Below are 14,773 nucleotides of genomic sequence, written 5' to 3' on the forward strand. Positions count from 1 at the left end.
GATAATGATCTAACTAGTTTACATGGGTCCAGAAGCAAATGCATGTAAAGAAACAGAACCATAGGGGATCCCTGGGTGGCTCAGCTGTTTAGCGCCTGCCTTTGGCCCAGGGCACGATCCTGGAGTCCCGGGATCGAGTCCCACGTCGGGCTCCCAGCATGAGCCTGTGTCTCTGCCTCTCTCTCTCTCTATGTCTATCATAAATAAATAAATAACTCTTAAAAAAAAAAGAAACAGAACCATAAATGTAAAATAGTTTGGAATTTATCCAAGCCTTTCCATTCCTATATGTAGTCACTCCAAAACATGAAAAATACATCTATCTGAATACTTTTATTTTCTTATTTAAAATAAAATGCTATATAGGATACAACATGGACCTTTTAAGCATCAATAAATAATGGCCCTGACATCTTTAAACAATTATAAATACTGACCATTCTTAAGTTATCAGTGAACACCAATATATTGTTAGTTCCAGCATAACATTAGATGATGTGAAATTTGACAGAGTGCAAAAACTGGTTAGTGAACTGCTTAGTAATTGACAAACCTATATATTTTTTTACCTATTTGCTACGGTAAGCAACAAATACAAAGAAAATAATATATAATAATGTATAATTTTAGTAATATATAAAAAATAAAAGTAGAAAAATTCAAATATAGTAAGCAAAAAACCACTGTAATTTGAAATATAAATAGTACATGAAAAGCATTTTTACATTTCTATGAAGATGACTCATAGCATTAATTTTGGCATATTGCCATGTCTTTTAAAGTTCTGCATAAAAGCAAACAAAATTATTTATGGTTTAAAACTGTAATGATTCAAAAACTAGCATACAACTGGAATGTGAAGAATGAGTTGAGGGCAGGGTAAGGGTGGTGTCCACAATGCATATAAATCACCAAAAATTTAAACAAGATAGCATAATTTAGTTTTCCCTAATTAGATTTGAAATTATCCTGGCTTTCAAATAATAATCTTTAAAATGAGCCAAAATCTTCATTAATTTCTTCAGTGAGTTTGAGCCCAGCAATTTAGTCTGTAACTTCTCTGAACATGAAATAGTAAATAATCAATTCGCTTGTGTATCTCTATAGTAAATCATATATATATCATACATACATATATATGTACATACATACCATGCATACACATATATCATATATATTTTGGTTTAATTAGAATATTGTAAGATGAAAAACAAACCTACTTTACACCAGAAAATAGACTGATCCTCAATACGCAGGCTTTGCCATGTAGATTAACATTGATCTAAATGAAATACTATCCTAAAAATTAGTTTTAGACACTAATGGAGTGGAGGAGGAGCTAGCAAGATTATTTAAAGAGTTGGAAGATACTACACACTAAGCAGTGGATTTATCTTTTTAATTATTTTGCTTAGTCTTTTAACTAAAGCATGATGACTGGACAGTAGCAGGAAGGTGGCTAGGAATGTATGGAACAAAAGGAAAGACTGGTTTCAAGAAGTACATGCTGTGGACAACTGAGTGACCAAAAATATATCCTTATTCATAGTAATTTCTTTAACAAATATTGTCATCACCACCTCACAAACACAATGACATACCATTTGTTTTTTACTGCAGTCTACTAGTTATCATAGTAGTTTTAGAATGAGCAAGGCACATTCAAAATGGGCTTTAAACTAGTTGTGTTTGCCTATGAAAATTATAAAATAATATTTTAAAATAGAAATACTCTGGAAAAACAAATGCTTCCAATAAAAGACATACAGGTAAATTGATTAACCACATGCAATTTCAAGAGCAAGAACTATATTTACAGTTTTGAAGCAGAGTTTGTATTCACTTTTGCCTTTAATTGCAATGACTCAGTGAGGTAGCAAAAACAGTTAATCACATTAAAAAATCAAAGTTAAACTTACACTCAGCTCTCTGCTGGGGTTTTAAAAATTTAATGAAGAATTATTTCAGTAGAATATTAATGAGGATTTTTAATCTTTTAAATATCTTACAAGAATTATATCACATTTTGCAAATTAAACATCTAAAATGTTTGAAAGCCAGAATAATACTAATTAGGTGAGAATCTTTGTTTCTTTTTATAAGTTCAGTAATTTATTTGCAATATAGACCAAAACGTCATTGTTAGAATTTGCTTCATTGTACATACACAACCCCTACATCTTTGCCAGGAACCCAGAATAAGCTGGCTAGAGATTAGACTACACAGCCAATGGCAGTTTTGTCATTTCAGTAGCACAGTGCTTGGTCCACTGCCTGGCACAGAGCACATACGTATGGCAGAAGAAATAAATCTTCATGCCAGTATTTTGGTTGTATGATTGAAGGCTTTAGCTGGCTACTTTGTGAAATAGGTTTAATGTTTATCGAGGGATTCCTGTCAGTTTGCATGTTAGACTAAAGTAAAATTTAATGAGTTAGTAAAGATACTGTAGACATGCCAAAAATGGAATGTACAGACATACATTTTTTTTTCTTTAAATTATGTTATCTCTTGCCTGGTAGAGAGCTATACTCAAGTGTTTATAGATGACCAATCTGATACTTAATTTGCTTTAAAATAGTACAGTAAAAAAGTGGATCTGTGAGAAATAGGTGAAATAGAGTGATGAAATATTAGTAATTGTTGAAGTTGAGTATTAGTAATTGAATTGTTGATACTTAGAGGTTCTTTACACTATTATCTGTACTTTGTAAAGCTTGAAATCTTCAATAATAAAAATAAGTTCAAATAAATCTCCATAAAAATAGAGATATTTTTGAAAATAAAGGTATTTTCAACTAACAATACTGTATACAATATTGTCACCACAGCGAAGAGTTGGATCTAAAATGTGAATCGGTAGGGACAGTTAATATAGTAGACCCACCAGCTATGGAATAAATACTATGCACCCATGACAACAACAATTTTCAAGTGTTAAAGGAGGTTCCACAGCAGTGTGTGGGGCCTGATTCCATGTTCACAAGAGCGTGCAAATGTCCATCCATGTTCAGAGTGATTATCTCTGCAAAGAAGAATTACAGGTGTTGTTTTTTTTTCTCTTGAAACTATTTTGTATTACTCAAATTTTTACAGGGGTATTTATTAACTTCATACTTGGCAGAAGTTATTTTCTATAATGATGTCCTGTAATTTTTCTCATTATGTTATTCTTTCTAGGAGTCTTAAATTCAAAGTGGGAAAGTGCTATACTTCTAAAAAATTATGAAATCTGAAATAGATTTTTTAAAATTAAAATGAAAAAAATTAAGGCATTCTAGCACACACATTTTTCCTCAACCACTTACTGAGTGCATTAAAATTAAGATGTCAAAAACTACATGAAACACAATATGATTGAAAAAATAGGAACAGAATTAAGCACCTTTTAGTTAAGTGAAATCAGGCTGAAATTCTACTACAGAAAGAAACAGCATTTATAAGAGAAAAGAAAATATTTTCTAGTTTGTTCACAGGGAATTCAAATTGAAAATATTCCAGTAATTCTAACACAAAAAAAATATTTGTGGATATTTTCGTAATAGGTTTGTTCTTAGAATAAAACAGATGGCAGAATGGAATAAAATGCGATTTCCAGATGCATGGTTTGTAAATTCAATGCCTTGGACTCAGCACTATCAGCTAAATCTCAAGTTTCACTTTTGCCAGACTGCAATAATGTGGAGTAAATTTTAACTTAATGATTAACCTATGAAACATCACTTAAGGTTAATTATCTTGGGTAAAAGTCCCAAAGGTACATGTAGAATCTCACAGTTTTAGATGGTCTGCTACTGCTATGCCATCTTTTAGTCTGCAAAGACCACAGAGCAGTGTGGGAGACAGCCAGTAGTGGGACTCTCTTCACCTCATCCCTCTGTGGGGGCCTTTACTATATGCAACGGATTCTGTGTACAATCCTTATCCAAGGGCTGCACTATTCCCAGTATTTCCTATTTCCTTGCTGATTATAAGGCTTCAGGGAATTTAAAAGGAGCTATTTCTTACCAAGAGGTTGGGGGATTCCTAAAAATGGCAATTCCAATACGGATGATGTTAACAAAAAAATAAATCAAAATATATCACCTAAGTTACCTGGTGGATATTTCCTTCTTTCATATCCATGTTCTAAGCTTTAGGGATGATGAGAGATTTCTGAGCTTTTGATTTGTCCACATCATGTATCTGTAATCAGATTGAAGAATCACTTTGTTAAAATTAACTGTATATACTTGCAGCTGTGTTATGGTAGTCATTCTGTTTTTGATTATATTTCTAGATGATCTGGGGCAAATCATTTATATCTTTATTTAGGGGCTTTAAAGGCCTACCATATGATAAATACCCCAGATTTTTTTTTTTACCTTGTTCCTAGAAAAACTGGACTGTCCATAATGGATGGTATTGGAATGAGATCTCTTTGAAGTTTTTGAAGATTCCTGACACAATTTTCTTTTAGACCTGTGGGATGTTTTGCTTATTATCAATTTGTGGTCATTTACACCAACTTTTATAGTTTCATTTATTGATTGCCACTGTAGTACTTGGGCATCTTCTGTTTCTGTATCTGATTCAAAAATGTGTGGTTGTTTTATTTTCACTGACTCATGGCCTTTCCCTAAAATTTGTGTTATATGTTTGCTTGTTAAATGTTCTTTTCCATTCACTTGGAAGTCAACAGCACTGTTTATTACGCCTATCCTGTTCTTTGACATCTGAAATAGTAAACTATTAGACAGGTGTTTACTTTCATTTAAACTCATAGTTGATGATTCTCCATTAGAAGGGGGATGTTTTATATTTTCACAGGACCCAGTGTTTTTTTCTTGTAGAAGTCTAGAAATCTTCTGATTTAAATTTCTGGTATTCATCTGAATGTTATGATTAGATCTTTTTTTAATAGCTGGATCTAAATTCAGTTTGTCATTTTGCATCACGCCAGCTTTAAGTGAAAAAAATTTAGATTCTGTAACAAGCTGTTTTCTTTTTAGATTGCCAGGTTCTAAGATATTTTTGTTCATCTGTAATGATTGATTTTTGAAAAATGGTATAAATTTAGGGACAATATTATTCTGGGAGGTGAAATTTGTGCCTTGAACTTGAATCTTTCCTCTGTTGGGCTTTGGTACTTCCATATGTACTTGGGGTGCCTTGTCAGGTAGGGCTTTCTTTCTGTTCTGAACAGCTTCTTGCTGGAGCTGCAGAGTTGAGGGCACCCAAGGCTTCTTCAGATGGCTGCCTGAAAGCTCCACCTTGTGGTCCACAGCTACTGAACACCATCGAAGATGCTCAGCCAGAGCAGGTCTTGTGGAAGGGGCCTGAGTCAGAGAGGAACTGAACATTTGTTTAGTGGTCACATTAAATGCCTTGGTTTTGTTTTCCTGAAAAGATAGAGATTAGAAAATTTTTTAAATGTAAAAAACGTTCTTAACGGAACAGAAATAACATACAAAATTTCAAAGTAAGAACATAAACACTATAATACATAAAACAGGAAAGAAAAACAAAAAACCAATGAGTCTTCTTGAGGAAACATGAATGCTTCTAATGGTTTGCATCCTTTTTAAGATACCAACCTTTCAAGATATTTTAAAATGAAGATATATTCTATATAAATCAACTATTAAAACTACAATTAGCTACCTACTGTCCTCCAAACAGGTCCATGCTGCTCTCGCTCAGAAAAGTCTTTCCCTCTTCTTTACATTCTTTCCCTTTCAACTTCTTAAGGATATGCTATCAGTGTTTGTCTCTCACACACACACAAAAGTAAAGGGTGGCATTCTTATCTTTCAGCATCCATGTTCCATCCCCCTATGTATATACTAGATTCTTTGAAGGTAGGAACCATGATATATTTATTCTTATATACTTCACAATTTTTAAAGATTTTACTTATTTATTTTAGAGAGAGTGTATGAGTGCATAAGCAGAGGAGGGGCAGAGGGGCAGAAGGAGGGAGAGACTCCCAAGTGACTCCTCACTGCCCAAAGTGGGGCACTATGTCATGATCCTGAGATCATGACGTAAGCTGAAACCAAGAGTTGGATGCTCAACTGACTGAGCCACCCAGGTGCCACTATATTTCACATTCTTAAATCATTCACACAGTTACTATGAAATACTTGTTCCAAGAAACTAAATGAATGGAAGAGGTGGTTGCATCTATACCAGGCCTTTAATAAGAATAAGTAGGATATTGACTATAGGGCATTGGCTGGCTGTGTCTCCATCATTTTGTATTCTCACTGCTTAAAAGATTGTGGGTAACTGGTAAGCAATTCAACAAGAATCTGCCAGACTGACTTGTCAGACAGCTCGAAGAGAGCCAAGCATTTACAGTCTTTTTTTTTTAATGTGATAATATAGATAAAACATAAAATTACCATTTTAATCTTTTTTCAATATACAGTTCAGTGGCATTAAGTACATTCTTCATTGTACTCCTGCTGTATAACCATCACCACTATCATTTCCACAACATTTTCTTCATTTCAAAGATAAACTCTGTAGTTCTCAACAATTCTGGTTTTCTCTATTTCTCTAGAAACTCTATCCTACTCTCTAGGGTCTATGAACTTTCCCCCTCTAGGTATCCTGTGTAAGTGGAAGAATACAATATCTGTCTTTTTGTGTATGGCTTATTTCACTCAGCATGTTTTCAAGGCTCATCCACGTTGTAGTAGGGGTCAGAATTTCCTTTCTTTCTATGACTGAATAATATTTCATTGTATAGAAATCCCACATTTTGTTGATCCATTCACCTGTCAATGGGAAGTGTTTATAGTTTTTAAAAATACATATCTGTCGAGTCCCAGAACCTGGAAAAAAGTGACATGTGACAATAATCTGAAACATGAGATAGGGAGTTCTTTTCTCATCTTCCGGCATCAAACACAGAGTCACAACTTGAAACAAAATTTTAAAAAATGCTAGGAATAATGTGCAAACCAGAACAAATCGTTTTCCTTTCTCTACTGCTGGTGGCCTAGTTGTTGAGTGGAGTTAAGAGAAGAGTAGTAGAGAGTTTTGGGGGATAAGAGTTGTAAATAAGCAAAGAAAAAGTGAGTGATCCAGTTATTAAGCAGAATAACTAAAATTTGGTGGTTCTAAACAATAATTAGGTCTCCTGTCTCATGATTCTGGGAGCTGACTTGGCTTAATTCAGAGTCTCTCAGGGATTTGCAGTGAGAGGGACTCTGGGATGGTTGTCACTTCCTCACTCATATGATGCTAGATGCTAGCTGTAAACTGGACTTCAGGCAACCCCATCATGTGGTCTGGGATCCCAGAGCAAGTGTCCTGAGGGAGACAGCTTCCACTTGACCTAGCCTTGGAAGTCAGGCAGCATCACCTCTGTCACAGTCCTGCCCAGACACAGGAGGGAACACAGTCTACGCACCCCCAACCTCGTAATAGCATAAGTGTTGCCACTGATCATAAGGGCATGTGGATAGACAATCTTGTGACCATCTTGAAAAATGGAGTACGCATCAGAAAGCATGCTGTGTCTAGCCAGAACCCATGTCATCTCTTATCACCCTCAAGCCTCCAATGTCACAGTATGGTTGGCCTACTAAAGGGCTGAAGCTACACAAAAACCTGATATAGGCTTTAGGAAGGCTTAAAGAGGACATATGGCAGGAGATGAAGGAACCATGACCTAATGCCTACTCCACACCAACTAAAAAGGTGCCACAGCATATCCCTGTGGGTCTGAGTTATCACACAGGCTTAACACAGACCTTCCAAGTGTAAATACAGTCTTGCTTCACTTTTACATTTCCAATCACATGCCACCCTAAGCCAGAACTATGTAGAGAAAGGAATTCAGAAAAATGTACTTCTATCATACTTAAGTTGACATAATTCAAAGTCACCATAGAGAACAATATTCCTTCTCCCACACCGGCTATTCTCTGGGGAAGTGGGAAGACTCCAAGAAAAATCTTGGATGAGGATTGAGTTGATGCTGAAAATAGATGAGCAGGGCTCACCTCTTGTCTGTAGATTTCTTAAGTTGGAGGTTTATTCGTGTCAGTCGAGCAAGGAGACACCTTTCTTTACTTCCCCATAATTTTCAGAGGGAGGGCACAGAAGACCCAGCCAGGTTTCATGACCCTGAGTAAAGGGCAGAGAGGCTGACTAATGAGTAACAGCTGGCTTATAACCCCCCAGAGATTTGCTAGCCTGAATGAAAAAAACATGTATCAAAAAGTTTATCTTAGTTTATCTTAGTTTGATAGGGCTACTGTAACAAGCACTGTAACTGAGGGGCTTAAGCAACAGAAATGTATTGCCTCAAAGTTCTGGAGGCTAAAAGTCTGAAATCAAGGTGGTGTTAGGGTTGGGGCCATGAAGAAAGTATCTGTTTCAAGCCTCTCCTCTTGGCTTGTAGTTAGATGGTCATTTTCATATTCACATGATGGTCTCCCTGCACATGTATCTGTCCCCAAATTTCTCCTTTATATAACAATATCAGTCATACTGGATTAGAGGCCCACTCTATTCCAGTATAACCTGATCTTAATTATAAATGCAATGATCCTGTTTCAAACAAAGTCAAATCCTGACATACTGGGAGTGAGGACTTCAATACATGAATATGGGGCAAGGAGGACACAATTCAATCCATAACAGGGCTTGACAGGGCTTGACATGTACTTCTGAAGACAATAAAGAGGTGATGCGGTTGTTCTTCTGAAGACTCTCTGAATAAGGTAGCTAGAAGAAAACCTTATAAATAATCTTCACCAAGATACCACATGAACAGAGACCACCAACATTAGACCAATCCAGGTCAAGAAACAAATGCCTCCCTCTCCCCTGCATTACTCAGCTGTGAATCTCTGATGGATATTGGTGGACTGGAGAGCAACATTCATTCTACCCTCTCTGTCTAGTGTTACTTTCTAAACTGGTGTCTGGAAAATAAAATGGACATTTTCTCCTTTGCAGTTAGGGTTCAGGATGCATTTTAGAATCAAGGAATCAGAAACACTCATTCATTATTTGGAAGGAAGAAGTAAGTGAAAGCTGCACTTCTGCAGTTCCTGCTAAAAAGTTCAATTATGAATGCCTCTGGTTTTTCAGTTGCAGAGTTAGCAGAAGCCAAGTATCAAGCTCACCATCTCTATAGGTGACCAGAAACAGCTTAGGGTACTCATTCTCCTGGACCATATTAGGCAAATACACCAAATGCCCTCACCCTACACTGCCTTTTCCTGTACATATACGCTATCATGGGGAGAACAATTCATTAATTTGAATGAAATTCCACCTCAAAGAGATGTTTTATTAGAAGGGACTAGGTCATCTCAATATATTTAGAGAGATTTTTTTTCCATTGCATGAGAAAAGCATTCAAGAATTAAGCCATTTTTGACCCCTGCATTTTATAAACTGTAGTAACTTTTAAATATACCTACTACTTGAAATTCCAGAAGAAAAACTCATTCTAGGTAGATTCATATGAGAACAGAATTACTTGCATTCTGACATAAAACTTACATAGAATGTGTCTAAATATGTTTATGTTCACACAGTTTCATCACCATCTGTTTCAGAAACATACATTGGATGAAAATAACTTCCAAAAGCCTGTTTTGCCCCCATAGCCTGTTGATGTATTATTTACTCATTCTTTCAATTTCTAAAATATAGTAGATAGCCCAAAGGGTGAAACTTCCAAGTTTATATTCAAAATTTATAAAAAGACTACAGAAAGAACAGCAGGTGAGATCATAAATAATTCATAGAACTTGAAATACTTAAATGGTCAACAAACCAAAGCTTTATGAAGTCATAACTCAACAAATATCTCATATTTTACTACATTATTACCATTATTCTGCCAGGTGTCACTGACAAATGTGGCTAAGTTAACTTTTAATTTCTAGGCCTTCACAAACAACTTACATAACTTGGAGTACATTAACATAAATTGTGGAGGAAAAGCAAGAGCCTTAACTGATACTTAGATATGAATGAATGTCATTTAATGGAGTCCTAGAATTAAGGTAATGATTAAAAGAAACTTGAGGATTGACCAAAATGACTGATCAAATGTGTTTTACCTATTAAAATCTGGTTCTGTGTATTATGGCACCTGAATGTTTCTTGATTAAAGTTGAACCAGAATTCAGTTAAGCTTAGATCTAACCACAGGTTTGTAGGAAATAGAAGGTTTAGAATATGTTAACTTCAAATGACATAAAGCCACAGTCAGATATAGAATATGGGACATTCTCTAGGGCAAATGGTCCAGTTTTTCTAGCAAATAACTAGCATAAATAAAAAGGGAAGGGGGTTTAGACTGTTATAAAAGAGACCTAAGAGGACAATCAAATAAAAATACATGGACTGGGGCAGCCCCGGTGGCGCAGCAGTTTAGCGCTGCCTTTCAGCCCGGGGGGTGTGATCCTGGAGACTTGGGATTGAGTCCCATATTGGGTTCCCTGCATGGAGCCTGCTTTTCCCTCTGCCTGTGTCTCTACCTCTCTCTCTCTCTCTCTCTCTGTCTCTATAAATAAATAAAATCTTCAAAAAAATTTTTTAAAAAAGATAAAATAATTAAAAAAAAAAGAAAATACATGGACTGTGCTTAGATTACGATTTAAACAAAGTTCCTAAATCTTTAAGATATATAGGGAATTAGAATATGAACTGGTATTAGATATTAAGAATTATTGCAAATAATGTTTTTAAAGGCTCCTGTCAGAGATGCATACTAAAGTCTTTACAGATGAAATAACATCATATCTTGGGTTTCTTTGAAAATACTCCAGTATACTCCTCACCTAAAACTATGTCAAAGAAGCACTAGATGATAGGCATATGAGAGTTTGTTATACTAATTTCTTTTATGTACCTTTGAGGATTTCTATCAATTAAAAAAATAAAAATAGTTTGGTTAAGCATTCCTAATTTTTTTAAAAGTCAGTTGAGTTTTAACAAATAGTCTGATCAATCTATTTTTCACTTTTTAAACTTAAGCTTTTTAGACTGCATGAATCTCATAGTTTACACATGGTATAGCAGTAGTAGGAACTAACATTTACTGAGAGCTCACTAAGTACAAGGGACTGTTATTATCTAATCCTAAAACAAAAAACCAAAACACCCTGTGAAGTACCGTAAAGGAAGTGGTCACATGTTACTCAGATCCCCTTCACAAAAGGGCTATTGCCTCCACCGCTGGGAGTTGGCCCCTGCAAGAACTCCCTAGTTCTAGAAACCTACCTCACCTTAGAACATGCCCGTCCCTGGGTGGCCCAAATCCAATGACAGATGAAGGAATGGGTGTAAAGGCCTGGCTATTTGGACAATGTAAAATCATTATGATGGGCTGTTTTAGCCTTAGAGCTCCTGGAAGATTGGCCAAAGCTACCTGGTACCCACTTTGCTATGGACTTCTTTTACCCCACCTTCTTCTAGCCTCACCTTCCACAGGTGTTCCAAGTTCAGTCCTCATAAACATCACCTGCACTAGACTCCAGAGTCAGCTTCCTAGAGAGCTCAATTTGTGACAAATGTTATTATTACCACTACTACCATGACCTGTTTTACAAGGACACTGAGGCACAAGAAAACCAAATAATTTGCTTAAGATTACACACATAGTAAGCTCTAGAGCTAGAGCTTTTAAACACAGATCTAAACTTTTTCCAATTTTGTGACTGAGAATCTTCCCCTGAGTTTCAGTTCTAATTCTGCAATGTATTTAATTATATGGCTTTGGTTAAATTATTTGGATGCTCTCTGCTTCAGTTTCATTTACAAAAGTGGGAAAACAATTCTTTATTCTTAGAGTCTGTTTTGAGGATTATGATGAAATCATAAAAGAAGCTGGCACACAGAGGTAATAAAACTGAATAGGATAAATTCTTATTGTTAGGAGCAATACAAAACCCAGATTTTCCAGTTAGGTATTATTTTACATTTAAGAAGCAAATTTGCACAAGTATATTGTCCAGATTCACTCTTTATAAAAGTCATGGACTGGAAAAAATAAATATTCAATAAATATGTCCAATAAAAATGAATTATGTAATGACATATTTTCTTCTAAATTCCTCAGATTTGGACTCGGCCAATAACTACTAAAAATGTTATGTCTGGCCAAAACTTTAAGATTCATTATCATAAAGATGTCGATTGGAATTTGTCCACTCACATTTTTTTCTTTTTATTTAGAGATGTATTTATTCCAGAAAGAGCGAGTGAGTGTGTGCACGCAAGGGGGTGGGGGAGGGGAGCAAAGAGAAAGGGAGAGAGAATCTCCATCACACTCCTTGCTGAGTGCCCAGCCTGATGTGTGGCTCAATCTCACAACTCTGGAATCATGGCCTGAGCCAAAATCAAGAGTCAGATGCTTAACCCAGTGAGCCACCCAGGTGCCCCTCACATTCTTTTAGGAAATGGCCTTGCCTATTGGCTGCCATGTTTTTATACCATTTATACGAAGTGTTCTTGATTCAAGGATACCAAATCCACATGCTGGCTGGTGACAGACAAGGGGGCCTCGCCTGAAAAGATGAATGGGGCCTATCAGATACTGGCCCTGGTGAATTTTATTTGAGGATCATAGAATGACAATTAGCACAGAAGCAGAAGTTGGAAAAACTGCCATGTGCCATAGGAAGGCAATACCATGTGAAACCTGAAATCACTGGAGCAGTGGAAACTATAATAAACAGAGGACACAGTTAAGAAAAAAGATTAAGCAGACACAGAAATATTCATATAATTCACATTACATTTCAAACTGCTCAAATTGTTCAACCTTTTGCTTTTCCCTTGTATGAAAACACACAACTGTCATTTATAAGAAAAAGGCCACTGTTGAAAAATTTAAATTCCTCATATTTCTCAAAAACTTCCCTTTCAATTTTATTGTCTATTGACAAAGAAATCTTATTCTAGTAAGTGTGAATATAGGCCAACATATTTTCTTCATCAGTTTTGCTTAATTGCTGTTACTTCTTTTTTTCATAAGAATTCACTTAGCATATCATCTTACAATAAAAATGTTATTGAATGAATTCAATTTCTGTAAATGGAACTATACAAAGGCTTTTTTTTTTATCAAGCACATTCAAATGAAGTTGCAGTTCAAAGTAAACTTGAATTTGTATGAGACAAATGTTTCCAAACTATTCTGTAAGATCATTTATTCATTGAAAAATGCTTTTAATGAACACCTATTTTATACTAGGTACTTGGCATAAGAAAATGAACATGATCTCTGCTCTCCAAGAGCTCATGATAAATTAGATCACTAAACAACTATGACTACAATGCCATGTTAAATACAAAAAAGGTAACAAATAGCAGTGACAAATGGTCAAGTACAATAACAAATAGCATTAGGGAAACACTGAACCGACAGAAAAGAATTCTAGTACAATGGGTTAGATAGCCCCTCACAGAAAGCAAAAGATCCAAGACAGGTGCATACTAGGTCTTAGAATGCTCAGAAGGACATGAAATCTCTTACCTGTACATGAGGTTTCATTAGTTCTTGTGTGTAGTAGCATGCCTTAGTTGTCATCTTTATGGGAAAGCCACATATCTGAGGCAATTTAGATTTTAAGTCTGAAAGGAAACTTTTCAACACACCTTCCAAATCTACTCTTGGAAAGAACTGAATGGGCTGACTTCTGATGCAGCTGAGAGGGTATCTGAACACTGTTAAAGAATAGTAGAACATTTTTTTGTACTAAAGAGATGCAATTTTTAAAAAAGATTTATTTATTTATTTTACAGAAAGAGAGAGAGCACATGAACCAGAGGATCAGAGGGAGGAAGAATCTCAAGCAGACTCTGCTGAGTGCAGAGCCTGACACAGGGCTTGATCTCATGACACAGATCTGAACCGAAACCAGGAGTCAGACACTTAACCGACTACTCTACCCAGGAGCCCCAAGAGATAGCAATGTCTATGGAATTAAAAAAGTATTACAATATTAACTGTTAAAAAGACACACATAACTAAATCCTATTTCATATATTGCTTATTTCATATTTTCCAAAGCTAAAAGTATGTTTTATCACAGGGTCTTAATTCATTCTATTTTAACACTCAGTATCAATACTGCTCATTGTGTTGTTATTACAGATCTTTCTATATAGACTGGCAGACTAAGATATTATGAAAATGATTTATAAGAAAGATACTATGACCTTAAGAGGTTACAAAAATAAGTGTTTATAGAAAACAATAAAGAGGTTGCATCTCCAAAAGCTGTAAAAATTCAGTACAAAGAAACAACACACAGTGTATTCAAGCTCCAAAAGCAATTCTTTGAGAAGAGCAGTTGCTTCTTTCTGATGAAAAATACTCTTGACGACTTGGAATAATAATGTCTTTGCCTCTAATGAAAGGGAGTATTTAATCCCTGTCAACATCAATTTTATATTAAGTTTTGGGTTAGGAAGTGTAAAATGCAGAAAGAGAACATTATGGCTCTTCTTCCAATTTGAAACTCCAGCAGGTCATAATACAGAGACTGGAATGTGAAATCAATACTGATTACAATTGAAGAGTTTCACCTGAATACTTTAAATTATTATTAAATTATTTAAAATAATGTTAAGACAGATATTTTCTTAAAGCATTGGGGAGCATTAAGTGCAAGTCAGATCCTCTAAATTTTGCCTGTAAAATTAAATAATCTTCCAAAGAGAAAAATCTTTGTTAAAGACTAATTCTTTTAATTTTACCCTTTCAATAATATCCAAAATACCACTGGAGGGAGCCCTTGGCTAAGG

General features: G+C 35.4%; 1 protein-coding gene across 10 annotated transcripts in view; it reads right to left on the reverse strand.

The window, feature by feature from the left end:
- Nucleotides 1-318: 318 nt before the first annotated feature.
- The window catches only part of C1H18orf63 (chromosome 1 C18orf63 homolog), a 34,373-nt gene continuing 19,918 nt past the window's right edge, over nucleotides 319-14,773 (reverse strand). For 9 of the 10 annotated variants that reach the window (XM_038525781.1, XM_038525780.1, XM_038525775.1 and 6 more), the window contains 4 exons: nucleotides 13,500-13,683; nucleotides 4,366-5,382; nucleotides 4,097-4,186; nucleotides 319-3,026 (listed from right to left, as the gene is read on the reverse strand). In XM_038525781.1, coding sequence (XP_038381709.1) covers nucleotides 4,130-4,186; nucleotides 4,366-5,382; nucleotides 13,500-13,683 — 1,258 coding nt within the window. In that variant the 3' untranslated portion in view covers nucleotides 319-3,026; nucleotides 4,097-4,129. The remainder of the gene's footprint in view (nucleotides 3,027-4,096; nucleotides 4,187-4,365; nucleotides 5,383-13,499; nucleotides 13,684-14,773) is intronic. The other variant, XM_038525773.1, reaches the window with a different exon arrangement.

This window comes from Canis lupus, chromosome 1 (genome assembly GCF_011100685.1).
Source record: "Canis lupus familiaris isolate Mischka breed German Shepherd chromosome 1, alternate assembly UU_Cfam_GSD_1.0, whole genome shotgun sequence".
NCBI classification, from domain to species: Eukaryota; Metazoa; Chordata; class Mammalia; order Carnivora; family Canidae; genus Canis; species Canis lupus.